General features: G+C 35.4%; 1 protein-coding gene across 4 annotated transcripts in view; it reads right to left on the bottom strand.

Moving 5' to 3' along the window:
* Window positions 1–2,162: 2,162 nt before the first annotated feature.
* Window positions 2,163–26,829, bottom strand: part of LOC142236870 (peptidoglycan-recognition protein LC-like) — a 107,244-nt gene continuing 82,577 nt past the window's right edge. For 2 of the 4 annotated variants that reach the window (XM_075308150.1, XM_075308153.1), the window contains exons 4-6: window positions 13,206–13,357; window positions 12,657–13,142; window positions 2,163–2,910 (exon numbers count right to left, since the gene is read on the bottom strand). In XM_075308150.1, coding sequence (XP_075164265.1) covers window positions 12,759–13,142; window positions 13,206–13,357 — 536 coding nt within the window. In that variant the 3' untranslated portion in view covers window positions 2,163–2,910; window positions 12,657–12,758. Of the gene's footprint in view, window positions 2,911–12,656; window positions 13,143–13,205; window positions 13,358–26,829 lie in introns of those variants that run through there. The other 2 variants (XM_075308151.1, XM_075308149.1) reach the window with 2 other exon arrangements.

Here is a 26,829-nt window from a genome sequence, read left to right as displayed (position 1 = left end):
ACTACGTGACAGGATGCTGTGCCAGCGATAGCAACAGCGGGTCGTCTGACTATGAGACTCCCCCGACATCTCCCGTACAACAATATACTCCGCCGCAGCATCTCACACCCAATATTGTTGCTCCACTTCCGGATAGTGCATCGTTTTTGCAATTTAATTGCAAAGGGCTCCGGGGTAAGATTAGCGAGATCGTGGACTTTATGAATCGGAAAAGGATAAGGGTCGCGGCGATCCAGGAATCAAAGCTGAATTCCACCTGCAGCCTACGCCATTGTGATGGATACAATGTGCTTCGAAAGGATCGCACGAGAAGTGGAGGTGGTGGCCTGGCTTTCATATTACACCGTTCCGTGCAGTATAGACTTATCCCGCTTGTACCAGACACTAGTGACCCGTATATGGAATGTATGGGGCTGCCGAGATAGAGCTATACAATGTGTATATACCGCCGGTTGGTAGCTGTGCTACAGGTTATAGCCCAAACATTGAGTGGCTGTTGTGCGGGCATAACCGATTGGTTCTAGGAGACTTTAATGCCCACCATGAACTTTGGCAGTCTCTCCTAGGTAATGACCAGAGAGGCATAGCTTTGGCAGAGCCGATAGATGACTCCACATTTTGCACGGTGAACGAAGAGGCCCCCACGAGGATTATGGGTGACTGCAGCAGTTCGCCAGATTTATCTTTAGCGTCGCCTGGTCTGATAAACGAAAGCATTCGATACGGTCAACCATGCCAAATTATTGGAGGACATCGAGAATACGTCCCTACAGGCAGGAGTGAAACGTTGGGTGCTCAATTATATGTGTAGACGCCAGTCGTACGTGGAATTCAGGGACAAAAAGTCAAAACCCTGTGGAGTTAAACAGGGAGTTCCCCAGGGTGGGGTGATATCTCCGGCACTGTTTAACCTCTACCTGTCCTCGATTCCACGCCCACCTGACGGCGTCGAGATTGTATCATATGCGGATGACTGTACAATCTTGGCATCTGGGCCCAATGTTGATGACATCTGCCATCGTTTAAATGTCTACTTAGCTAATCTTACCAGTTATTTCACTGCGAGAAACTTGAGGATATCCCCCACCAAATCCTCAGCCACACTATTCACTACATGGACGGCAGAAGTGCGCAGGCAGTTGAATATTAGTGTCGATGGCGAAATAATTCCGACCACAAATTACCCCAAGATTCTTGGGGTCACATTCGACAGCCTTTTAGGTCGTCTGCCCATGCCACTGCAATTTGTAATAAGCTCTGTTGTAGAAACAAGGTCCTCAAGTCACTTGCCGGCAGTACTTGGGGTGCGGACAAAGAAACCTTGTTAGCTACCTGTAAGGCAATTGGCCGGTCAGTGGTAAACTATGCAGCGCCAGTGTGGACACCGCAGACTAGTGATACGCAGTGGAATAACATACAAACCTGTCAGAACGCTGCCCTTAGAACTGCGACTGGGTGTCTCCGCAGCACACCCCTGGATCACCTTTATGTGGAGACAAAGATCATCCCTGTGCGAAGACACAACTACATGTTGTCAAAGCAGTATCTCCTGGGTTGTTATCGCAGTAATCATCCAAACCACCATCTCATGGATGCACAACCACCACCCAGGAACGTAAGGGTTGATATACATAATCTAGAGCGCGAGATCCAGCGCTACAAAAGAGAACCTCTAGATCAAGCAGCGTACCAGGCAGGTTTGAACAGGATTCATGAGGATACTGTAGCTGAAGCGGTGAGAAGCTACAAGGTTAATCCTGTTCTCGGAGTCCTTCCACCGCCCATAGCACCGGAGGAAAAAGACCTCTCACGGCAGACTAGGGTAGTTTTAGCCCAGTTAAGATCAGGCAAGTGCAGCCGCCTCAATTCCTATTTATCAGTGATTGATAGCAGCGTAGCTGACGTATGTCCAATTTGCAACCAAGGGCCACACGACACGCGTCATCTTTTCTCTTGCCCAGCTAAACCAACCCGACTTACCGCCAGGTCACTCTGGACGCACCCCACCTTAGTCGCAGAGTTCCTCGATCTGGCCACAAGCTGAAGTACCAAAGCGTATAACATAAAAATGGATGAAATCACAATAAACTGTTACAACAACAACAACAACCATTCGACACGTTAATGCCCGAAATAAAAAATATAATTAAAAAAACAGTAAAAAGTGTTTAATCATTTATTTAAAAGGGGTTTAAATTTATCAGTTCAATCATCAAATTGAAAATTGATTATATAATTTTTATTGTTTGTGATAGGTCTGCAAATGTGAGCAATTTTATGTGTATCAGATTTGTAGTTGATTCTCATTACTAATGTTAATCGCATACTGTTGTTGCTCTCGCTCACTCTCTCTCTCTCTGGTTAGTTGTCCCACAGTGTATAGCCGGCTCTATTTTTTGAGTCTGTTACCGTCAGGTTTTTTATTTGATTTGATTATTTATCTATTTTTTATATATCCTATGTAATTTTGTGGCATGGCTCATTGTTATCACCTTTGCATGTTATTTGATAAATCACATTACTCGACTCCATAAGTGCTGTTTTCCTTTATTATTTAATGCAACATTTGAATGAGCTATGCAGAACATCGTTGCACTGGAGTTCTATCCCGAACAACTCGTAAGCATAAATGTCGCCAGTATTGCCAGGATAAATTTTCGTCAAGTGACATGTTTTTGATACACCATAGCCATAATCACAATGATTAATTTATCCAAATAAGATGAGATTAAAATCAAGAAAGTGCCAGAAATAATCGCAGTAGCAAATGTAGAATTTCACTTATTTTCTGTCTTCGTATTTAAACAGCTGATGCCAGTGTTGCGCAATTTTTCATATGTTCTGCATAAACGGTTACTGTGTTATTTTTCAGTCCCTCATGGCTTGGTTATCCAGTACTAAAAAAACAAACTTATAGTTTGTGTTTTATCATTAGTTTTTGTGAAAATATTTTAATTTATTATTATTTTTATGGGCGATGTTAACATGACAAAATGAGTTCGTTGTAGCATTTGTTTGTTATATTTATGATTGTTAGTGCTCTGAGCTATCTTGATGAAGTGTTTTGCTTTCTTAATCAGTATTGCTCTTTGGTGATTGGAATAGAAGTTCAGTATTATTCGACACGCTGCTACTTTCTAATACCAGTCCGTGATAGGTTTTATTTGTAGTCTATGCAAGTACTTCAGCTTATTATGTTCTTCCATGTAAAACTTATTGTTTTATGAAATTCGTTAAAACATTTTAAAGTGTTCTGTATTTCGCTCACTTTTAAAATCGTAAAGAAGTCTTCAATATATAAAAGTGTCAGACAATTTAGGGTCTACCATTTTCGTTTGTCAACCAGTGATCAGAAGCGGAGCATTTTTTGTCTGAACGGTACGACCAAACAAAAGAACTATCAATTTTTACCAAAAAAAAAAATACTATTACGACAATTTTAGCGACTCGTATTGGCCTTCATTCAGATTGATAGAGAAATTTCTTTCAAAACTCTAAATCCAAATGCCAAAGAAAATGAGACTCAGATTTTACAAATATGTTACCTTACACAAATACAAGCTAAAGATATCTAAAATAGTTAAACAATTTAGAATCTCCCAAGAAAACAAATACGAACGACACCATGGCTACAAGGATTTTATATAAAGATTATTCCACTAGAATTCAAAATATCACAAGCATATGGTACTATTATAATAATGTTTTAATAACATTATTTTCGGCCAGAGGAACAAATTTTGCAAAATTTTCATAACTACTAATACCGATACTATCGATGTGACCAAAGTGAGTTCCTTAACCCTAGACAGCTTATCTACGTCTGAGAGACGTTTTTTTTTCTAGTTTATCCCTCTCGGCCAAGGAGAGAAAAAAATTATTTTCAATGGTTTGTACTTTTCTGTCGGAAAGGGATCGCTGAAAAACAGGATTTGCCTTGTTGCATCGATAGCTTTTGAACCACTTAACTTATCACAGATCCAATTATACACGATTAATCGTCATCTCAATACCTTTCATAAGTACCAACAGCAATATAATCGGACATTTCTAACTCGAGATAGAATTTGTTTAGTGAAAAATGAGCAAAAAACTAAAAATATCGGGATAGTTCAAAAACCGTTCCATAAAAACTGTTTAATTTTTTGTCGAATTCAACAGATCAAAATACATAATAAAAGTCAATTCTCATAAAATGTATATTTTTAGTGTAAACTAGAGTTTTTATCATAAGTCTGTAAATTAGAGAAAATTTAATTTACAAAAATTTGTTTATCCGACCCCCATTGGCGGAGCTAGAAATTTTATCTGGGGGGGGGCGTAGCCCCCCCCCCCAGACACCCTTCAAAATTTTGTCGAAATTTCCGAAGCGATAAATTACGCCTATTGATAAAACTATACATCCTCAATTTTATTGCGGTGTTAAAGGCAATATGCAGCAAAATCAATCAAAAACAAAAAAACTCAATCACAAAAATTAGTTGTATCAATTAAATTTTTAATTGGCTTTGATGATTGATACTATCATTTTTTTTTTGATTGCATACATTTCAATTAAAAACAAGTAAGTAAAGTCTAAAGTCGGGCGGAGCCGACTATATTATACCCTTCACCACTACACGCACAGAAAAAACATGTTTGGACATGGTTGCCGCATCCATTTAATGCTTATTTAGAGTATGTAATTGTCGCGAAAACCATGTATTTTGTCTTTGTAAAAATAATTTTCGAGCGGAGAAAAATATATGTTGGCAATAAGCATTTAAATGGTTCTCAAATGCCGCAAACATGTTCTATTATTTAAATGATAGAATTTGAGACCATTATATGGTCAGGAAAATCATGTATCTGACCATTCAATTTTTTTACTTTTTTGCAGAGAAAAAAATATTTTTATAGTTTACGTATAGACATGTCTACAACCATTACATGGCCATAAAGACCATGTACATTGTTTTCGTGACCATTTAATTTTTTAATTTTTTTGCAGCGACAAGAATTTTATAAAAACATTGAGCAGGTACACACGATTTTCATTTTGCGCGTCAGTCGTGTGTTGATTGTTTCTTGGAATGGACGGAGAATACGGAATTATTGTGTTTTGTGTTAATTTATTTATTCAGAAACGGCACGTGGTTTTATGTGAATACAAACAAGGAAAGTGTAATGGAAAAAAATATACCTGGTTTTTGTTCTGCATTTTGATATATGGTATAATTTATTTTTATTTGCAGTTACATGATGTCTGCGTTTGTACATTTGATGGTCACGAAGTAAATATGGAATGATTACTTATTGTTGAAAGTAATCATTCCATATTTATCATTTCGACGACGAAAAAAGTTTTTTCATAAAAATCAAAACATTTTAGGTTGTGACCATGTTCTTTTAACTAGAAGAAAAACATTTTTGACGAATAACATAACATTTTAGATCGTGATCATTGTCTTTTAATGGAAACAAAATTCTTTTTATCAATATAATAACATTTTAGGCGAGGACAATTGTATTTTTCTTAGAACCATGTTCACTGAGCCAACATGGTTGCAGGTTAAAATGTTACATGGTCGCCGCAAAAATAGCTGCTATCATATTATTTTGCTCTTCGAATATGATTGTGGCAATCATGTTTCTTCTCTGCGTGTATGTAGACAAACATTTGTGTTACCATCTCAACTACTTAAAATTTGCTGGGAGCTATATAAAGGTTTGCATTTCCAGATACAAATACTTTTAATGGAAACAATTTTTTGTACTTCTACAAAAACTCTAGAATTAAAATTTAAATCGGCTAACGCCCTGGGATGATACACAATGTTAGTAAAAAATATGGGAAATATGAAGCGAGAGAAATTTTAATGCAATTGTACAAAAGAGATTTATGATTTTTCAGGCGATACATATGTATTCGAGATATAGGACAATTAGAGTAATATTTACAATTTTTGCTACTCAGCAGTGGGGATTTTACAAGGATATTGGTTAGATCTCGCCAAGATATGTGTAGGGCGACTTGGAGCCTTATTTAAAACTCATCCGTTCTGTGGAAATTTTGGCATTGCAGTGTGTAGGATATGGCTAAGATATGGGGAAATCATCACAGAATTTTGTATAAACTGTGAGAATTTTGGCCATATTTGTATTCTCTGTGGAAACTATCCAGTCAATTGGAGGAAAATCCCATTGAAAATGGGTCTAAAATATGAAACAGTCGACCATATTTCCCCAACTCTGGTGTACGTATATATGGGAGCTATATACAATCTGAACCAATTTTGACTAAATTTGACATGCATAGTTAGAATAATAATTCTGCTATCTATGCGAAATTTCACGTAAATGGGAGTATAACTTTGGGCCCCCTGGTCATATGAGTGCAAATCGGACGGGAGATATATATGGGAGCCATATCTAAATCTGAATCGATTTCAACCAAATTTGGCACAATTACCTATACTACTAAACGTACTCCTTGTGCGAAATTTGAAGCAAATCACGGCAAAACCCTGGATTTTGAGGCCATATAAGTTCAAATCGGACGAAAGATATATATGGGAGCTATATCTAAATTTGAACCGATTTCAATCAAGTGTACCAAGCATTGGTAGAATGCCAATTCTACCCTCTGTGCAAAATTTCATGAAGATCGGTAGTAAACTTTGGGCTCTGTGGTCATATGAGTCTAAATCGGACGAAAGATATATATGGTAGCTATATCTAAATCTGAACCGATTTGGCTGATATTTTGCAAGATTTGCGAGATTCATTAAATATTTGAATGTACGGTATTTCAAGAAAATCGGTTGATAAACACGCTAAACACGGATTTTTCGTGATTTTGACGATTTTAGATGGTAAATTGGGCATGTGACGATTTTTGATTTTAATCAACGTAGTTATAAATTGACTATTTTTGAAAATGTGCGTCTCAAGTTTCCTTTTAGTGTTTTTATTACGTGTTTTTAGTTGTAATGTAAATATCAATACTAAAAAATATGCTTAACATACTCTCTCTGCCACAATCTTAATTGGATTAAACACATCGCAAAGCTTGAATTAAAATATAAAACAACTGTAGCTTTGATTATTCTGGGGGGGGCAAGAACTATTCTGGGGGGGGCATAGCCCCCCCCAGCACCCCCCTAGCTACGCCAATGCCGACCCCTAAACAAAGAATAAGATGTTTTCAATACTAAAATTTATCAAACCGTAACACAAGGCAATAAAATAATATAAAAATTTATAAATAAATCAAAACGAAAGACAAGCTACCACTCATTGCGACATTTAATATCACATCTAATAAAATATATGTAGGAACCATAATAAATAAATTAAAACCAAGGATATCAACACACTGTGTAACTTCAAATCATTACCCGAATTCTGACGATGTGAAAATAATAGAAAAAGAGAGGAGTAATAAGAAACTTTAACATCAGAAATCTTACTCAGCAATCAACAGAAAACAGAATAAATTCCAAATCAGATACAGATAACAGATGATCGTATACACAGACACATCATAAAAAGAGACAAGTAAAGATAATAGCATCCAACATCGGAGTAAATCTGTGCAATATCAATAGTAAAGGGTGATACGGTCAAAATTTGGTCAATATAAACTTGACGTATTTCTTTCAATTTTGCATTTAAAAAACCTGAACACCCCTCATTTTGAAGGTGTGTGTGTGTAGAATGTTGCTCCTATTTTGATTTTGGAATTCACTCTTCAGTTGTCAAAATGCCGTCCAAGCAAGAAGAGCAGCGTATGAACATTTTGCTCGCGCATCGCGAAAATCCGAGCTACTCGCACGCAAAGCTGGCAAAATCGCTAAAAGTCGAAAATTCACCGTTACAAATGTAATTAAAGTGTTTGGGGAAAGTTTGTCGACAGCCAGGAAGTCTGGATCGGGGGGAAATCGAAAACCGGAAGCCGCTGAGACGACAAAGAGAGTTGCCGGTAGTTTCAAGCGAAACCCTAACATTTCTCTCGAAGATGCCGCAAATAAGCTGGGTGTATCGTCTACAACCGTGCATCGAGCCAAAAAACGAGCCGGACTATCGACTTACAAGAAGGTAGTGACTCCAAATCGCGATGATAAACAAAATACGACGAAGCGCGATCCCGGAAGCTGTACACGACGATGCTGACGATGTTTGACTGCGTGGTAATGGACGACGAAACCTACGTTAAAGCCGACTACAAGCAGCTTCCGGGATAGGAGTTTTATACAGCAAAAGGAAGGAGAAAGGTAGCAGATATTTTCAAGCACATAAAACCGTCAAATTTCGCAAAGAAATGTCTGGTTTGACAAGCCATCTGTACCTGTGGCTTGAAAAGCAGCATTTTCATAGCTTCCGGGACTGTCAACCAAGAAATTTACGTGAAAGAGTGTTTGAATAAACGTCTGCTGCCTTTCATGAAGAAACACGGTTGTTCCGTACTGTTTTGGCCGGATTTGGCATTTTTCTATTACGGTAAAAAGGCCATGGAGTGGTACGCCGCCAACATCGTGCAGGTGGTTCCCAAGGACAAGAACCCTCCCAACACGCCAGAGCTCCGCCCAATTGAGAAATACTGGGCTATTTCAAGCGGAACCTAAAGAAGACCAAAAAAACTGCTAAGGACGAGCAGCAGTTCAAGGCAAACTGGCTTCCTGCGGCGAAGAAGGTGGACAAGGTGGCTGTACAAAATCTGATGGCAGGTGTCAAGCGTGAGGCCCGGCAATTCGGATTTGGAAAAGCGACAGCCTAACTGAATATTTTTCCTGAATTTTATACTAATTGAACTTGAAAATGAAATTTAACTTAATTTTTTAAATAAACGATTTCACCGATTTACACGCGTTTTCCCATGACCAAATTTTGACCATATCACCCTTTATACAACACTACCTTTTCAGATATATGTGTGTTGTTGTTTCCCCTCAAATGTTATTGATACTTAAGTTTTTTTTCTGTGAAAGTTCAGTATGTTGTATTTCTTGTTCTCCTGTTACATAGTTTTGTTTTTTTTTTTTGCGATAAAATACACACACCACTAAAAATTTAATAGAATATTCATATACATATGATATAATTAAATAAATATTCACAATTTTTATTGCAGATCATCTTCAGTAAAAATCAACGAAAACGCTTAGCACTTGGAGAAGAGGAGTTAAAGCCAAATGTACAGTACAACCTCCCTAGTCGGGTCAGATATAGTTTCGACCTTTGTCCGGATTATAGTACAATCAAATTTAAAGTAGCTAGTTGGTTGGAGTTTTAAATATATATTTCGTATATTTTAACATTTTCGTTTAACAATATTGACTGAATATCGTCTTTATTTTTCGTAGCTTAATTTTTTTTGCAAAATGAGTAAAATTCTCGTCAATTGATTGGAGTATTACCATGCAAAAAGAAGACAAAAATTTGTTACGAATGCTGGGGTCAGTATAGGGGTTTATTTTCTTTTGGGTGTGATGATGACATTACATTTTTTATAAAAAAAAACCTTGCCAATTACAAGAAGTGTCAAATTATGCTTTATACATGTCATAAAAATGAATCTAGCTTATGATAGTTTTGTTCCAGGTACTGAAGTCTCTTTTCGGTGAACCCATTTGTTGGGAGCAGTCTCCAAAACAGAGCATTCATCTGCTTTATATATTTGTTATCTTCACACTTAAAAAAAATATTAGCATAGAAGACGCATTTCTCTGATATAAAGTTTTTTTTCCTTGCCCGAAAAACGATTAACTTTTCTATAAAGTCGTTTTTTCCTTATAATTAAGTGATTCAAATTAAAAATGGGTATCTTTGAATGAAAGAAAATTTTATTTGACTAAGGCCAACTTGTCTTTAATAATTGTGAAAAATGCTTCAAATGAAATTGTCTTTAAATTTGTTGTCTTTTTGCATCTTGACAACAAAGCAAAATAGCGTTTAAAAATAGTAGACGTTTTTCAACAACTTATTTTAAAGACGATTTGTACTTGAGACATAGCAAAATTTCTACTTGAAGTTGAATCTGAATTTGAAAATTTAAGTTGTCGTTAACACGTTTTTAAACGACTTGCACATGAAGAAAAAACAGAAAAAATGAATAAATTAAAAAATGAATAAACCTAAAATCAAGTACTCAAAACTTAAATTTAAATGACAATTCTGTCTTACAAGTATCCTTACTTCAATTCTCCGTTTCCTTGGCTCAGAATCAATACCAAAATCATTAGTGTAAAGACAAAATGTTTGGAACCGGCAATGCTTTTTTCAGTTCACCAAGGCCCATTTCCTTCACTTGATTGTTTTAAAATTCTCGACAGTTGAAAGATGACTTTTTTCACCGCATATATTTAAGTATTTTAACCACTTCAAAAAAAATCCTGCGGCAACAATTGCTAGCAGATCATGTCCCCCAATTTTTCTGTGAAAGTTCCTTGCTTTGATTTTTATAAGATCCGACGAACTGCGATAACACGCAAATTGTGTGTATTGTTTTAGTTTCTATACAAACGATAAAATAACGAACAATTGCTGCGACAAAAACAAACAAAAATTACTGTCCGGATTATAGAGGAAACATGTGGCCAATCCTTAAAACCGAAACATTGATAGTCCGGATTAGAGAGGTTGTACTGTATTCACTTTCATAATGAATTGCAGGATCATATTGCGTCATACAGTTCGACCCAGTTACCAAAGAGTAACATAAAGGCAATAAAAGGTAAATCACCACACGATCCGGTGACTTAATGGTTCCAATAATTAATTAGCTTAGCAAAATATTGTGGCAAAATAAAGATATGCTACCGTCGATAACGGATAAAAGGAAATCAAAAAAAAAACTTTTTCCGTTTAGTTATCTATTGTTTATAAGTTTAAAATTTCTTAGACTACAGATTTCCACTACAGAGGACATTCGAAAGCGTCACCAGGCTGTAATCAAAATACACAACAGTAGGTAACGGATATGAGCACATCACATATAAGAAAAAATTCATATAAAAATTAATTGACAATGCTGGCAGAAAACAAATAATATTAAAATCAACCAAATTTGTTATTAGTAATTAATGCCGTGATTGAAGATATTTCAATCAAAAACTTAATTGAATCAATTAATATTGAATCAGAAAAAATTGTTTAGCTTTTTTTTTTTTTTGAACGAAAGATTTATCTCACAGTACATTGTTCTCTTTTTGTAGTACTTCTAGTGTATAAAATTGCTAGTAAATAACACCAAGGCATTGTTTTTACTAAATTTTTTATATGCGTTTTTGTTTCTTATATAAGATGTATTTATATCAAAGAGTATAAAGAAATAAAGAGGGTCGAAACCGCTCATTTTTGAAATATCGTATAAATGTCATAGTTTAGGGTCGAACATGTTGCAAAACGATACGAACTTTTTCTTCGTATTCCCTTTTGTTGTCTACAGCATTTCACATGGTTTTGATTCGGCGACTTGCGATTCGATTGTTATAAATCCAATTATTCTTTTTGTAATCCAAAAATTGTTTTAATTTACAATAAACAGTGTATTCTTATAATTTGTATAAATGCTAAAAAGTGACTTCACACAAAAATCTGGTGAAAAGTGAAAGTTTTCTCGAGTATTTTACTTTAATCCTAGTATTCATCTCCAACCGAACTTATATGTAGGTACCAATTCAGATGTTCCTTAAAATGCTTGCTTAAATATGTTAAAGTCATATTGTCATAAAAACAGTAATTTTGTTGTTTGACGATATTTAATAATTTGTCTAAATCAAGAAAACATGTCGAATGAATGTTTTGGAACATATAATAAATATATAGATTTAGCAAACAAAAGTATTTTTTAGTCCTTTTGGCATTTTTCATTTTGATTTTAATCAAAGACAAACTAATTAAAATCTAACTCGCATTGCAGAACACGCCTTATATAATTTCCAAGTCATCAAACGTAAATAAAACATGTTGCGTGTTTCACCCTAATCTATGGCATTTGGGCATATCGTAGGTGAGCGATTTCGATACTCTTTATTTCTTTATACTTTTTGATTTATATGCAAGCAATATACAATTTGGTTTAAAATTTACTTCAAACTAAATCCAATCTAATGTGACATTATTGTAAGATTAATGGCATAGAAAAATACGTTCAAAAACAATTTTAAAAGATAAATTAAATCAAAGTTAAAAAATTCCTTCTTTGAGTGAAATTTGGTAATGAATAATTCACGAAGAAGAAAATTTTAAAGATTTTCTTTGTCTTTTCTTTTGGGTAAAAATGATTTTTTCAGCAATAACGAATATCGCAAACGAACTCGGTTTGTTAAAAAAAAAAATTGGTAGATAATGATAATTAGTTTGCCTATAAGGAAAGTTGGTAAGCGACATTCGATTCCGGAGTCTACAATTGTTTAAAATGTTTTATTTTTAACTACGTGTTTTGTTGGTGTGTGTGTGTGTGTGTATACAGTGAAACCTCTCAAACTTGGACACTCTGAAAACCGGACACCTCCAGAACACGAATAGTTCTCGGAAGACGCATTAAACGCATTAAAATTAACCTCTCAATCCAGGACACCTCTCAAAGGTGGACAAAATTTAGGCGACCGTGGGTGTCCACCTTTCAGAGGTTTCACTGTAATGTTATCAAAAAGCTGACGATGTTAATTTACCTGCGGTTCCACTTCGTTTCATCCACAACCACACTAATTTCAAAAGTCCTGGTGTTCAAAAATTTTGCTATTTTTTTCTTTGTATCTATCTAAGTAATTTACTTAATGGTCTGACCAATGTGGCCAGTCCTTAAAACTCTCATATAAAGCATCGGCTGATGTAGCTGTGGATGCTGGATCCAATTTGTTTGCACCAACAATTCGGTAATCCGAGGACAATTTGTCCAAGCGCACTCCTTCTTCAAGTAATAATTTGGTGACTTTCAATTGTTTGTCCGATGGCTTTTGTTTCTTAAATGATCCAATGTAGGCCAGGGATATACTATCATCATTGTATCCTTTGATGGTGGAACCCCTATAATTCCATCCACGCCCCTCGTAAACATTTCCATCTCCACCAATGAGAAAGTTGTAAATAATATCGTCCTGTTGCTGTGATTCTATGTTGAAGGTTTGAGTATTCCGAACTGTAAATGTGCAGGCGGCCTGGAATATATAAAATGGAATAAAATCTTCGTTTTTGTGTTATCGAGAAATAGCAAATAATACCTGAGTTTCGCAATCTGTGGTCCTGGTATGAATAACAATAACTCGTTCAACGGGTAGGTCGAGTGGTACCCATGGGTTTATGGGTGGTTGAGCTAGCCATCCATCTCTAGGAACTATTCGCAAAATATTTCCACCTCCAACATTATCCTGACCTAAAGTAGATAATTGACAGACACAATTTCATTATAACTCGAATTGTCTTTCAAGCTGTTCATTATGGAAATTAGTAGTAGATAAAGGATGACTTATAAGGATATGCTTGTGCCTGTAGAAATAAGTTTATTATAATATATAGTTATTATAAATTAACCAAAGATATTCTAGAAAAACTACTAACTGAATTAGAGATTGTGTATTGCTCATAAATTTCATATACACAAATATATCTTAATTAAATCTTTAAGGATATTTTTGAAAAGTGTGCTCTTCCTTTATATTTGAATTTCTTTGAAATAATGCCAATGGTTTTTAAATCCTTCTTAATCTTTACATTAGGCTCACTTCTTTTTAATCACAAAAGTTATAGAATCAATGAAAGTTTTAATTGGGCATAAAAAATACTTGATTAAAAACCTAATTGATTTCATTAGCAAATTTCAATTAATTTTTTAATTGATTCAATTAAAAATTTATCGGATTTTTAATTAAAAACGTAACGTATTTTCAATCCCTTTTTAACTGTTAGGGCAAGTTTCTCAATGTCTTGTTATTATTTATCGTGTCGATAAAACAGCTGATCCCATACAAAAATTTTACTAACCGGAGGTCTATCCTCCGGTTAAAATTAATCGGAAGATGAAAAACTGGCCATTATTATGATTAAAAAGTTGATAGTTAAAAAAAAAATCTAATTAAAAATCCATTTTTTAGCTGACTAGCGAATTTGATTAAAATGTTAATTGTATTAAGAATTAAGAAGTCTGAGAAATCGAAAGAACAGATTGTTTAAAAGATTTAAAAGTGTCAACTCGAACTTGAATTACACGAGATATATTAATGCACGTTACTTATATCAGGAGAAGTCTAAGGAATGTTATGAAAGATATTTGGAACGTATGAGATTTAACCTTAATGCTAATCCGAGATGTTTTTATAAATTTGTGAACTCTAAGAGGAATGTGACGAGTTTTCCAAATACGCTTAGGTACTTGGACAAGGAGTGTTCGGATGTTCATGGAATTGCTAACTTATTTGCTGATTTTTTTGAGAAGACTTATGTTGAGTATTCGGCCGTTGATGTATATTACCCTTACAGGATTCGCACTTTCGATACGATTCCCAATATATGGTTTACGTCTGACGAGGTGTTAAGTGCACTTTGCTCCTTGAAATTAGATTTTAGCCCTGGCACGGATGGAGTTCCTTCAGCGGTATTAAGGAACTGTGCATCCGTGTTGTGCATTCCCCTGACGAATCTATTCAATTATTCTTTGTCATCAGGTTGTTTTCCTACGTTATGGAAGGAGAGTTACATTATACCCTTGTACAAGAAGGGAAATAGGACGGAGATAGAGAATTACAGGGGAATAGCCAAACTAAGTGCTATTCCGAAGCTTTTTGAACGATTGGTTACTGATAGACTCGTTCACTCATTAAGGTCTATATTTTCGGTGTATCAACACGGTTTTATGAAAGGGAAGTCTACGTCGACAAATCTTTTGGAGTTTACCTCATATATACATGATGCATTCTCAAGGCGTAATCAAGTTGATGTTGTCTATACTGACTTCAGCAAGGCCTTTGATAAGGTTAATCATCGTCTATTGTTGTATAAGTTATCTGCGCTAGGGTTTCCTCCAGCTTTACTATGCTGGATTTCATCCTACTTGTCTGACAGGGTTCAATGCGTTATGTTTAAGGGTCGAACATCTCGTAAGATATCGGTTACATCTGGGGTTCCTCAGGGAAGCCATATCGGACCAGTACTGTTCGCTCTTTATCTTGACGATTTGTCATCGGCCATCCATCATTAAAATATATTGATGTATGCGGATGATGTGAAATTATTTTCGTCCATTAGTACGACGGTTGACTCTTGTCGTTTACAGGGAGATCTGGATCTGGTTGTTCGCTGGTGTGACATTAATGGAATGTGTCTCAATTTCGGCAAATGCAAGAAGATGACCTTCTTTCGGTCCAATGCTTTATTGACGGAATATTATATTGACAACGTTAAATTGGAAGACGTTCAAATATTTAATGATTTAGGTGTGTTATTTGATCGCAGACTGAAGTTTGATTCTCATGTTGAGTCAATTGTCTCCAGAGCTATGTCCACACTGGGTTTCATTAAGAGATGGTCGAGGGAATTTAATGATCCTTACCTTTCGAAACGTATCTATACCTCACTTGTCCGTCCGATCCTGGAATATGCGTCTGTCGTTTGGTCTCCCAGTTATCAATGTTATGTTGATAGAGTTGAATCGGTTCAGAAGAGATTTCTACTTTTTGCGTTACGTGGCTTAGGTTGGACTGATCCTCTGGATCTCCCTCCTTATGTAAATCGCTTGAAATTGATAGATTTGCCGACTCTGGAGCGAAGACGTTTAGTGTTTGATGTAATTTTTATTAGTAGACTCCTGAAAGGTGAAATCAACTCACAGCAATTGATTAGTAAACTTGACATTAATGTTCCTTCACGTGTTACGCGACAATACATTCCATTGAAACTACCCGTAGTTAGAAATAATTACGAGGAACACAGTTCCTTTTACCGCCTCTGTAGACATTACAATGAATTTAGCAACGTATTTGATTTATCTGATCCGATTCATATTGTTAAACGAGTTTTGATACACGTCGTCCAGCATCGTACACCACTTTAAGCTTTGCCATGGAACTTCGTTATAATTCTACCTAAGTCTTTACCCCGTACCCTGGAAAATTGGCTGTCTCGAGAACTGTTCCAGTAAAATTCTCTCCTGTTCTGATCGCATCACTGTTCCTGCCTTCCAAGTTGTTCCTGCTAACCTATATCATCTGTCAGCAAATTGTTCCTGCCGTTCTATTTGTCTCTTCAATTTACTGCTTCCTGATTTACTGTTTCCTGATTGTTGTCTCACCAATTCCTATAATCTGATGGATTCGAATGTTCCTGTCACCAGCTTACATTTTTGTTCCCGTTTGTGACAATCCCGTTATTATGCCAACGTACACCAGTTTTTTTTTCTTCTCAACTTCTTTTTTTCTGGTCGTAATTGTCATACTTTAAAGAAGTTGAGGCTATCTATTTTGTTCATTTTATCCAGTTTTTTTTATCGTTACATAATTTTTTTTCTGGTCCGCATTTCTTGTTTAACGTTAAAGTATATATAAACCTATTGTACTAATGAATTTATCTTCAAGCTGGCTTACCATAGCTGAATGAATAAATAAATAAATAAATAAAAAAACTTTAAAATTTCCGATAATTGATTATAAAGTTAACTGTATCAGTTAATAATTTAATTTAAGACGTTTCCAGCTCCAACCATCTTTTAAATTGTGAATATTTTGATTATATTTTTTCTGTGCAGTTGATTCAAAATATTAAACATTGATTTAGGGCATTTCATTCTTGAGAAAAAAATTGGAATGTGTTTTCTTCCTCTACATTCGAATTTCTTTCAAATAATGCCAACTGTCTTTAAATTCTTAGTAATCTTTGCATTCTACGTATGTTTTCAGAATAGGCTTGAATTGAAAACATAGTCACCGTAGTGAATAATCATATCATCACATAGATGAAATCAAATCATCGACGATACGAAATTATGCATCACATAGGTTTGTTTCATCACCTCACCATCCATACTCATATATGGCATTTAAAAAAATTGTTTTATGTATTTTTCGTCAACTTTCTCTCTCTCTCAACTATAAGTTTGTCTCTCCATACATGGATGAAAAAAATAGTTCTTCATATGTTTCACAGTGAAAAATATTACTAAAATATTTCCAATTATAAAATTGATGGAAGTTGAAAACGTACACTGAAAAATATAATGTCGTGAGGTCAAAGATTTCATGTCCTTAAAATACGAATGCAGATTTTGCTTATCATTGGAGACACATTCCTCTAATAGAAAAGTTTTTTCCTCGTCCAAAAGTCGATAAACTTATTGTCCTTATAATTAAGTGATTCGACTTAAAAATGGGTATCATAACATCACGCAGAGAAGGAATTTGATCACCTCAAACATGTTTCAAGAGCAAAATGTTATTTTTGTATGGTGACCATGTAACATGTTTGTCACTAAAATGTTATTTTATCGTCAAATATAACCTGCTTGCCGAAATCAGATACATGATTTCCGAGAAAATAACATGGTTGCGAAAACCATGTTACATGGTCACCACCCAAAAATAACATTTAGCTCTTAAAACATGTTTGAGGTGATCATATTCCTTCTTTGGGTGATGAAAGAAAAAATTTTTGAGCTAAGGTCAACTTGACTTTAATAATGCAGAAAAATTCTTTAAAATTAATGAAATTGTCTTTAAAAAAATCGATTAAAAATATGACACGTTTTTCAACACTTTTTTACTTGAAACATATCATAATTTCTATTGGAAGTCGAGTATGAATTTGCACAATAAAATTGTCGTTAACTTGTTTTTAAAGGACTTTGATAGAATATGAAGAAAAAAAATTGAAAAAACGAACAATTGAAATTTGCTTCCTGGAATCAAGTACACAAAACCCAAATTTAAAAGAGAATTGTGTCTTAAAAGTATCCTTACTTGAATTCTCCGCTTCATTGGCTCGGAATCAATGCCAAAATTGTTAATGTAAAGACAAAATCTTTAGAACCGGGCATGTTTTTTTTTTCAGTGTAATCTATTAAATAATTTACTTATAGATTTAATTATTAATCAATTTAAAAAATACAGCCAATTAAAAAACAATTAAAAATGTTTAAATAAAATATTGCTTATCCCAATTAACATTTTATTTATAAAAGTATTTCCGAATGAAAAATAATTGAAAATTTTATTTGGAATTATTTAGTTTCATACTATCCATTGGTTCATTTTGACTCATCTAAAGAAAAATCCAAATGTATTTATAACCGGAAAACTCATAATAATGTATAAACCCATGTAGAATTACAAAAAAAAATATTTTATTATAATTTTAAATAAATTAACAATAATAAAATAAATATGTAATTGATTTAAATTAGCCAATTAAATAATTTCGTGATTGAATCAGAAAAAAATTGGTATTTGGTGTAAAAACTATGCATGGAAGTCCTTTGACCCAAAAAAAATATTATATATTTGCAAGCAATGATTTTTTCAACCCACACATACGAACTATGTTTTATTTTTACATTTAAACACAATTTGATTACATTCAAAATTTGTCGTATTTAGAAATACAAATTAATATCAACGTTTTTATTAACGAATAATTTTGTGCTTAATTCCTGTTTTTACCTGTGCCCTCTTGGTCCCCCTTTTAATAAAGAGGAACTAAACTTGTTTTTATACATCTCACTGTTTTCCATATTTTCATTTTACTATTATTATGTTACTTGGTTTGATGGCGATGTAGATAAAAAACGCTCACAAAAATTAACAATAAATTGCTATTCACTATTGCTGCTACTTAAGTCTGTTTCACTGACCTAAAATTTGTTTAAATATAATGTCTCTGGATGCAAACATATATTAATTTAGAAATTTCGTATTGACATATACCTACATATATGTTTAGAAAAGTCAGAGTTAGTCCGAAAAGATGAAGATGGCGACGGAGATAAATAACGAAAAATTCCAACATAACACAGTGAGAAATTCAAACCAAATCAAATGGTGATCAACTAGAGAGACATATTTTGTTGGGGACAAATGTGCTAACATTCATATTGGTATGGGTCTGGTACATGAACGAGGCATCCAAATATTTGAAATGTTTAAGTCTAAAAATTACTTAATTCAGTAACGAAACGACTTCATTGAAAAGTTTATTCACTATTGGACAAGGAAAAAATTTTGTAGAAGAGAGATGTGTCTTCTATGCAAAGCAAAACACGCATTCCCATTTTAAATACAAGAAAATAATAGAATTGAGTTTGTGTTGGGAGTCGTATTTTTATGACTGTCATGTCACTTGCAGTTTTGCATATCTTTAAATGTATTTCGTTATCTACCTCCGTTGCCATCTTTACATTTCTCCTCTATTCTCTCTCGCTTTCTCTGACGTTTCTATAAATATATTGTTTGCTTGCAACTATCACACAAAAAATTATCACCGATATATTTTCAATTAAACACTTAATTGAATTTGGGAACGCATTCAATTGATATGTTAATTGATACAATTAATTACTTAATCAAATCCGCATAAAATCCAATTAAAAAATTATTTATATTTATTACGTTTCCAATTAAAATATTAATTGATTAAATCAATTTTCAATTACTAACGTGATTGAAAATTTTTCCGTTCCCAATTAAACATGTGATTGATTCAATCACCTTTGTGATTGAAATTGAAAAGTTTTGAGCGATGGAGAGAAAGAGCAAAAAGAGAACAAGAGAATGTGAATTTTTTCAACAACACGTGATGGAGAGATCAGTCTGTGGAAGTAACTCGAAACGAACGGTTAGGTTTTTGTTTTTCGCGTAAATTGAAAAAAATGTTTGGCAACATTCTGTCTACTGCGTTCGAAATGTATGAATACATATATTGAATACAATAACAAGTCAAACAAAAAGGTCGATAAAAATAAAGTGTGCAACAACAAATGGCCATGCGCCAAAGGAATGCATTTGGAATTACCTGCGTTTATGTTTTGCGATATTGTAAACATGGAACACAATCTGCATTTATTGAAGGTAAGCAATTTGAAATGTGAATACAGTTTTCCATTGAAGCCTGTTTATATTAAATGAACTAAAATAATATATTTTTTTATTTATTTCCTTTAGTAATCAAATTTATTTCGTCAAATTGGGCAATCAATCATTTTAATAAAAACACTGTTAGAAAAATATGTTTTTCATATGTTCCGATATAAACAAAATGTGTTTCGGGCACAATTTTTAAACACAATATATTTAAGTGAAAAACATGTAATGATCCTAAACTTAAATGTTTGGGACACATATGTTAATCTGTTAGAATATATTATGTTTGGGACATGAATGTTTTATAAAAATAATATGTGTGAATGTAAACATATATAAATTTACAAATTTGAGTAAACATATATATGTTTACATATTTTATTCAGAGATCGACAGAGAGAGAGAGAGTATAGAGAAAGAAATGGAGATGGAAACCGGGAGGGTTGACGAAAGATATCAACATAACACAGCGAGAGAATCAAAAGAGAACAATTTCTGTGAAACCGCTTGTATGTTGTTTCGGAAAACTGTTTTATGATAAGGCCAAAAATTTGATAGGCTTAGGTCTAAATATTATTTAATTTGAATATTAGAATGAGTACTTGGAGTAAAGAGAATAGACATTCGGAACCAACAGAATAGATATTTGAAAACAAACAACAGCAGTAAAATGAAAAAAAGGAGGAAATAGTGAACAATTAAACAGTAAAATGTATAAAAACAAAGTTTAGTTCCCCTTTATTAATAAGTAGTCCAAGAGGACTTGACGGACACCTTCAAATATAAAAGCGGGCATTAAGTTCGAGTTTTGCAGCTACAACAATTGAAAAAGTATATTTTCTTTAAAATGAATTACTAAAGAAAAGTAAAAGGCAAAACAGAGCGATAATGCCAACTTAATACCCGCCTTAAAGTTAAAAATGAAATTAAGTACAAAACACAATAAGTTTTAAATACATTTAACATGGTGTTAAATGCTAGTAAAAAACTATTCACGCCTTAATAAATTTATGTGTATATTATAAAATTATTCATTATTTATACTCGACTCCACGTTCTTCTATTGTTAGAGTTTTTAAATTCCTTTCAAAATTTCAAACTTATACCAAAAACGGTTTTTATACCCTCCACCATAGGATGGGGGTTATATTAACTTTGTCATTCCGTTTGTAACACATCGAAATATTGCTCTAAGACCCCATAGAGTATATATATTCTGGGTCGTGGTGAAATTCTGAGTCGATCTGAGCATGTCCGTCCGTCCGTCCGTCTGTTGAAATCACGCTAACTTCCGAACGAAACAAGCTATCGACTTGAAACTTGGCACAAGTAGTTGTTATTGATGTAAGTCGGATGGTATTGCAAATGGGCCATATCTGTCCACTTTTACGTATAGCCCCCATATAAACGGACCCCCAAATTTGGCTTGCGAGGCCTCTAAGAGAAGCAAATTCCATCCGATCCGGCTGAAATTTGGTACATGGTGTTAGTATATGGTCTCTAACAACCATGCAAAAATTGGTCCACATCGGTCCATAATTATATAGCCCCCATATAAACCGATCACCCGATTTGGCTTGCGAGGCCTCTAAGAGAAGCAAATTTCATCCGATCCGGCTGAAATTTGGTACATAGTGTTAGTCTATGGTCTCTAACAACCATGCAAAAATTGGTCCACATCGGTCCATAATTATATATAGCCCCCATATAAACCGATCCCCCGATTTGGCTTGCGAGCCCTCTAAGAGAAGCAAATTTCATCCGATCCGGCTGGAATTTGGTACATGGTGTTAGTATATGGCCTCAAACTCCCATGCAAAAATTGGTCGAAATCGGTCCCTAATTATATATAGCCCCCATATAAACCGATCCCCAGATTTGATCACCGGAGCACCTTGGAAGAGCAAAATTCATCCGCTTCGGTTGAAATTTGGTACGTGATGTTAGTATATGGTATCCAACAACCATGCAGGAATTGGTTCATATCAGTCCACAATTATATATAGCACCCATATAAACCGATCCCCAGATTTGACCTCCGGTGCCTTTTGGAGAAGCAAAATTTATCCGATCTGGTTGAAATTTTGTACGTGGTGGTTGTATATGATATTTAACAACCATGCCAAAAGTGGTCCATATCACTCCATAATCACATATAGCCCCCATATAAACCGATCCCGAGATTTGGTTTTGGAGCCTCTTGGAGGAGCAAATTTCATCCGAGTCAGTTGAAATTTGGTACATTGTGCTAGTATATGGTCGTTAACAACCATGCCTAACTAGGTCCATATCGGTCTATAGTTATATATAGCCCTCAGATCCATATCAATAATTGTATATAGCCCCCATATAAGCGACCCCCATATTTCAATTCTGGCTCCCTACGTACCGTGCAAAAGTCCATATCGATTCGTAATTATTTGTAGACTTACCTACACATACTTTTTTTGTTTAATGTATACCACGTATGGACTAACTCACAATTTTGAAAACTATTTAAGAAACCACAACCCAAGTAATTCGATTGTGGATGACAGTCTTTCGTAGAAGTTTCTACGCAATCCATGGTGGAGGGTACATAAGATTCGGCCTGGCCGAACTTACGGCCGTTTATACTTATTTATTACAAAATTATTATTTTTCCAATAAAAGAATTATATTTTATACGAAAGCTCAGTCCATTTCGTTTATATCAAGCACTGTTTCTGACTGTACATCTTTAATAACACACATTTCGAAGTTTCATTATAAAAATTTAATATAGTATAAATATAAATGTGTAAATTAACAAAAATAACACGAACCTTTGCATGTAAGTCGAACATGCTAACCATTGCTCCACGTGGCAAACAAATGTATGTTTCTGTTAAATGTTTTGTTTGCATCGGCTCGTGGGCGCCGCAGACTATGCTACATAAATATAACTTATAACGATAATTGTCTATTGATGACCATAACAGCTACGTAGCCCAGGGAATAGTGTGTTGGCTTACAAACTGTATGGTCCTCGGTTCGATTATCCGTCCAGGCGAAAGGTAAAATTTATAAAATTGAATAATTTCTTCAACATTATTTGTATTACAGAAAAAGGTGCCAAGAACTAAAAAAAAATTCGTGGAAGTGAAAATTATGTGAGGGCATGAGCACAATACAATCTTCTTTGGGGAAAATTCTTCCAAGCGTATAATATTTGTGGGCTCAAATTGCTTCCAATCATATAATACGTTCACATAAAACAAACATATTAATGTTTCGGCAGTATCCAATAATATACGAGTATGTGCTTCCTGCAAAATATGTTTGGAACATATGTTAGAGAAGCGATTTTTTTTGAGGGTGAAAGCATCTAGTATAAGAATATTTTTGCAATCAAATGGTAGGTTATCTTTTAAAATTTAAAATTTTTGTTCACTCCTAGTTTTCTTTAAACCAAGAGCGGTATGCGTTCGCAGGAAGATTCACCTTCAAGTTGCGAAGTAGGTTAGGTTAGGTTAAAGTGGCAGCCCGATTAAGATTCAGGCTCACTTAGACTATTCAGTCCATTGTGATACCACATTAACTAAAAGTACCTATTACATATGGGCACTTCTAGTTTTAACCGCTGAACCTTCCTGATTATTTTTCTTTGTTGAACCAACCAGATTGTTCCAAAAACATTAGCAGACTGCTTAAGTTAACGTTTTCCAGATCCGCCAGTAATCTGAAGCTATATGCTCCTAAAAGTTGCTTGCGCTTTACACAAAATGCAGGACACTCACACAAGAGGTGTTTAATTGATTCTTTTTCCTCCGCATCATGACAGCTCATACAATAGTCATTATACTTCGCGCCAATAGTTTTTGCAAAATCGCCTATCAGGCAGCGACCCGTTATAGCAGATATCAGGAGTGATATCTGACGTCTCGAGAACATTAGCATATCTAGTGTGCGGTTTAAGTTGAAATGGGGCCATATTTGCTTGGTGTCGTTACAACCCTTGCAATTCTCCCATCGAACATTTGCCATCCTAACAGCCTTCTCACGCAGCATGAGCTTGCAGGTAGCTAGGGGCATACCAACAAATTCCAGTTCCCCTGGAATATGTAAGGTAGTCCCTAGCCTTGCCAACTCATCCGCTTCGCAGTTCCCCGGTATGTTCCTATGGCCAGGCACCCATATTAGGTGAATATTGTACTGCTCAGCCATCTCATTGAGAGATTTGCGGCAGTCGATGGCCGTTTTCGAGTTGAGGAACACAGAGTCCAAGGATTTTATTGCAGGTTGACTGTCTGAGTATATATTAATGCCAATATTTGTTGGAACATTACTTCTCAGCCACTTCGCCACCTCTCTTATTGCTAATATTTCTGCCTGAAAAACACTACAGTGATTAGGTAATCTTTTCGCTATTCGAATTTCCAGATCTTTAGAATATACTCCGAACCCCACTTGTCCATTCAATTTGGAGCCATCAGTATAGAAATCTATATATCCTTTATTCCCCGGGGTCTGTGTACACCACGCCTCACTGTTGGGAATTAGAGTTTCAAACTTTTTGTCGAAAAGTGGTTTTGCCAGGGTATAATCCACTACGTTAGGCACATCTGGCATTATTTTGAGGACCGAACTATGACCGTACATTTTTTCCGACCACAGCGATAGCTCGCGCAACCGCACAGCCGTTGTTGCAGCTGACTGTTTGGCCAAAATGTCTAAAGGCAATAGATGTAGCATGACATTAAGGGAGTCTGTTCCTGTCTTACTAAATGCGCCTGAGATACATAAGCTCGCCATACGCTGAACTTTATCTAAACAAGTCGGTTTCTGAAGTGCCGGCCACCAGACTACAACACCATATAGCATTATAGGTCTAACTACTGCAGTGTATAGCCAATGCACAATTTTTGGTTTTAGTCCCCACTTTTTCCCTACTGCCTTTTTGCACGAGTACAAAGCTACCGTGGCTTTTCTCGCCCTCTCTTCAATATTAAGCCTAAAATTCAGCTTCCTGTCCAAAATAACGCCAAGGTATTTTGCACACTCACCAAAGGGAATTTCAGTACCCCCTAAGGAAATGGGCCTAACCGTGGGAGTTTTACGATCTTTGCAGTACATGACTAGTTCTGTCTTTGCTGGATTTACACCAAGACCATTATCTTTCGCCCATTTCTCAGTCATCCGGAGAGCTCTCTGTATAATATCTCTGATTGTGGATGGGAATTTTCCCCTGACTGCTAGCGCCACATCATCTGCGTATGCCACCACTTTTATCCTTTCTTTTTCTAGGGAAACCAGAAGGTTGTTTATAGCAACATTCCAAAGAAGAGGTGATAGAACTCCTCCTTGGGGAGTGCCTCTGTTCACATACCTTTGTATGTTTGCTTGCCCTAGTGTGGCTGAAATACGTCTCTTTATTAGAAGTTCGTCTAACAGCCTAAGTATACCTGGATCAACATTCAGAGTTGTCAGTCCATTTAATATCGAGCTCGGATGGACATTATTGAACGCCCCTTCGATGTCTAGAAACGCCACGATTGTGTATTCTTTGACAGATAGTGAGCTTTCAATAAAGCTGACTAGTTCATGCAATGCGGTCTCAGTAGACCTGCCCTTCGAGTATGCATGCTGTCGTTTCGAGAGCAAACTTGAATCCACGCTAGTTCTAAGATACATGTCTATCATCCTCTCCAGGGTCTTAAGTAGGAATGAGGATAAGCTGATTGGTCGGAAATCCTTCGCACTCGAGTGAGAGGCTTTTCCTGCTTTAGGTATGAAGACGACTTTTGTTTCCCTCCACTTTTCTGGAATATATGCTAAGTTTACACATCGTTTATATATCACCGTCAACCAGGGGATAACTCTTTCAGCCACTGCCTGTAACTCCGCCGGAGTAATTCCATCAGGTCCGGGGGATTTGAATGGTCCAAAGCTATTTAAAGCCCATTTTATTCTAGATTCCGACACAATTTCCTCGATAGGAAATGATCGCTGAGCCTCTGTTACACCGCCGGAACATGGTTCAACCGTCTGATTTCCAGGGAAGTGTGTGTCCAAAAGTACCTCCAACGTCTCCTCACTGGACGTTGTCCAATTTCCCTCCGATGTTTTAATGAAACCCGGAGCGGTGTTAGTGGATGCTAGTACCTTCCGTAGTCTGGAAGCCTCTGACGTATTCTCAATACTGCTACAGTAATCATCCCAAGAGTTTTGTTGAGACCTTCTCAGTTCTCGTTTATATTCTCTCAGATTCATCTTGTAAGTGTCCCAATCCTCCGGAGCTCTTGTGGACTTTGCTTTGTTAAAGAGCTTCCTGCAGGATTTCCTCATATTACTTAACTCCGTAGTCCACCATGGCGGCCGATTTTTTCCCCTTGGCTTTCCTCTAGGGCAAGCAGCTTTCAGTGAAATGTTGAAGGCCTTAGTAATCCTACTCCTGCGAAGTAGCGTTGGCATTAAATTGCATTTTTGTTTTACCTGCCTTTTTCAGTTTGAACCCAAGTAGAAAGCAGCATATCTGATATATAACCTGATGAGCAGTAATACAATCTCTATGTAATGGTAAAACATTTCTTTCTTAATAATATGAAAAAATCCGAAAATAATAAAAATGTGTATTTTCAATATGGTATAATACCAAATATTACATTGCTTTGCTATTATTTTTGTCTCTGATTGGTTCAGATTTTAATAGATCATTTCAATGTGTAGAAATTTTGGAAAGGAATTGCTGCTAAAATTAAATTAAACCGAGCCCCTTTTATGCCAAAAGACTATAAAGGTTAATGAAGATTATAACTAAGAATTCAGG

Source organism: Haematobia irritans, chromosome 4 (genome assembly GCF_050003625.1).
Source record: "Haematobia irritans isolate KBUSLIRL chromosome 4, ASM5000362v1, whole genome shotgun sequence".
NCBI lineage: Eukaryota > Metazoa > Arthropoda > Insecta > Diptera > Muscidae > Haematobia > Haematobia irritans.
Note: the sequence above shows the minus strand (reverse complement) of the source record. Positions and strands in the feature narration are given on the sequence as shown.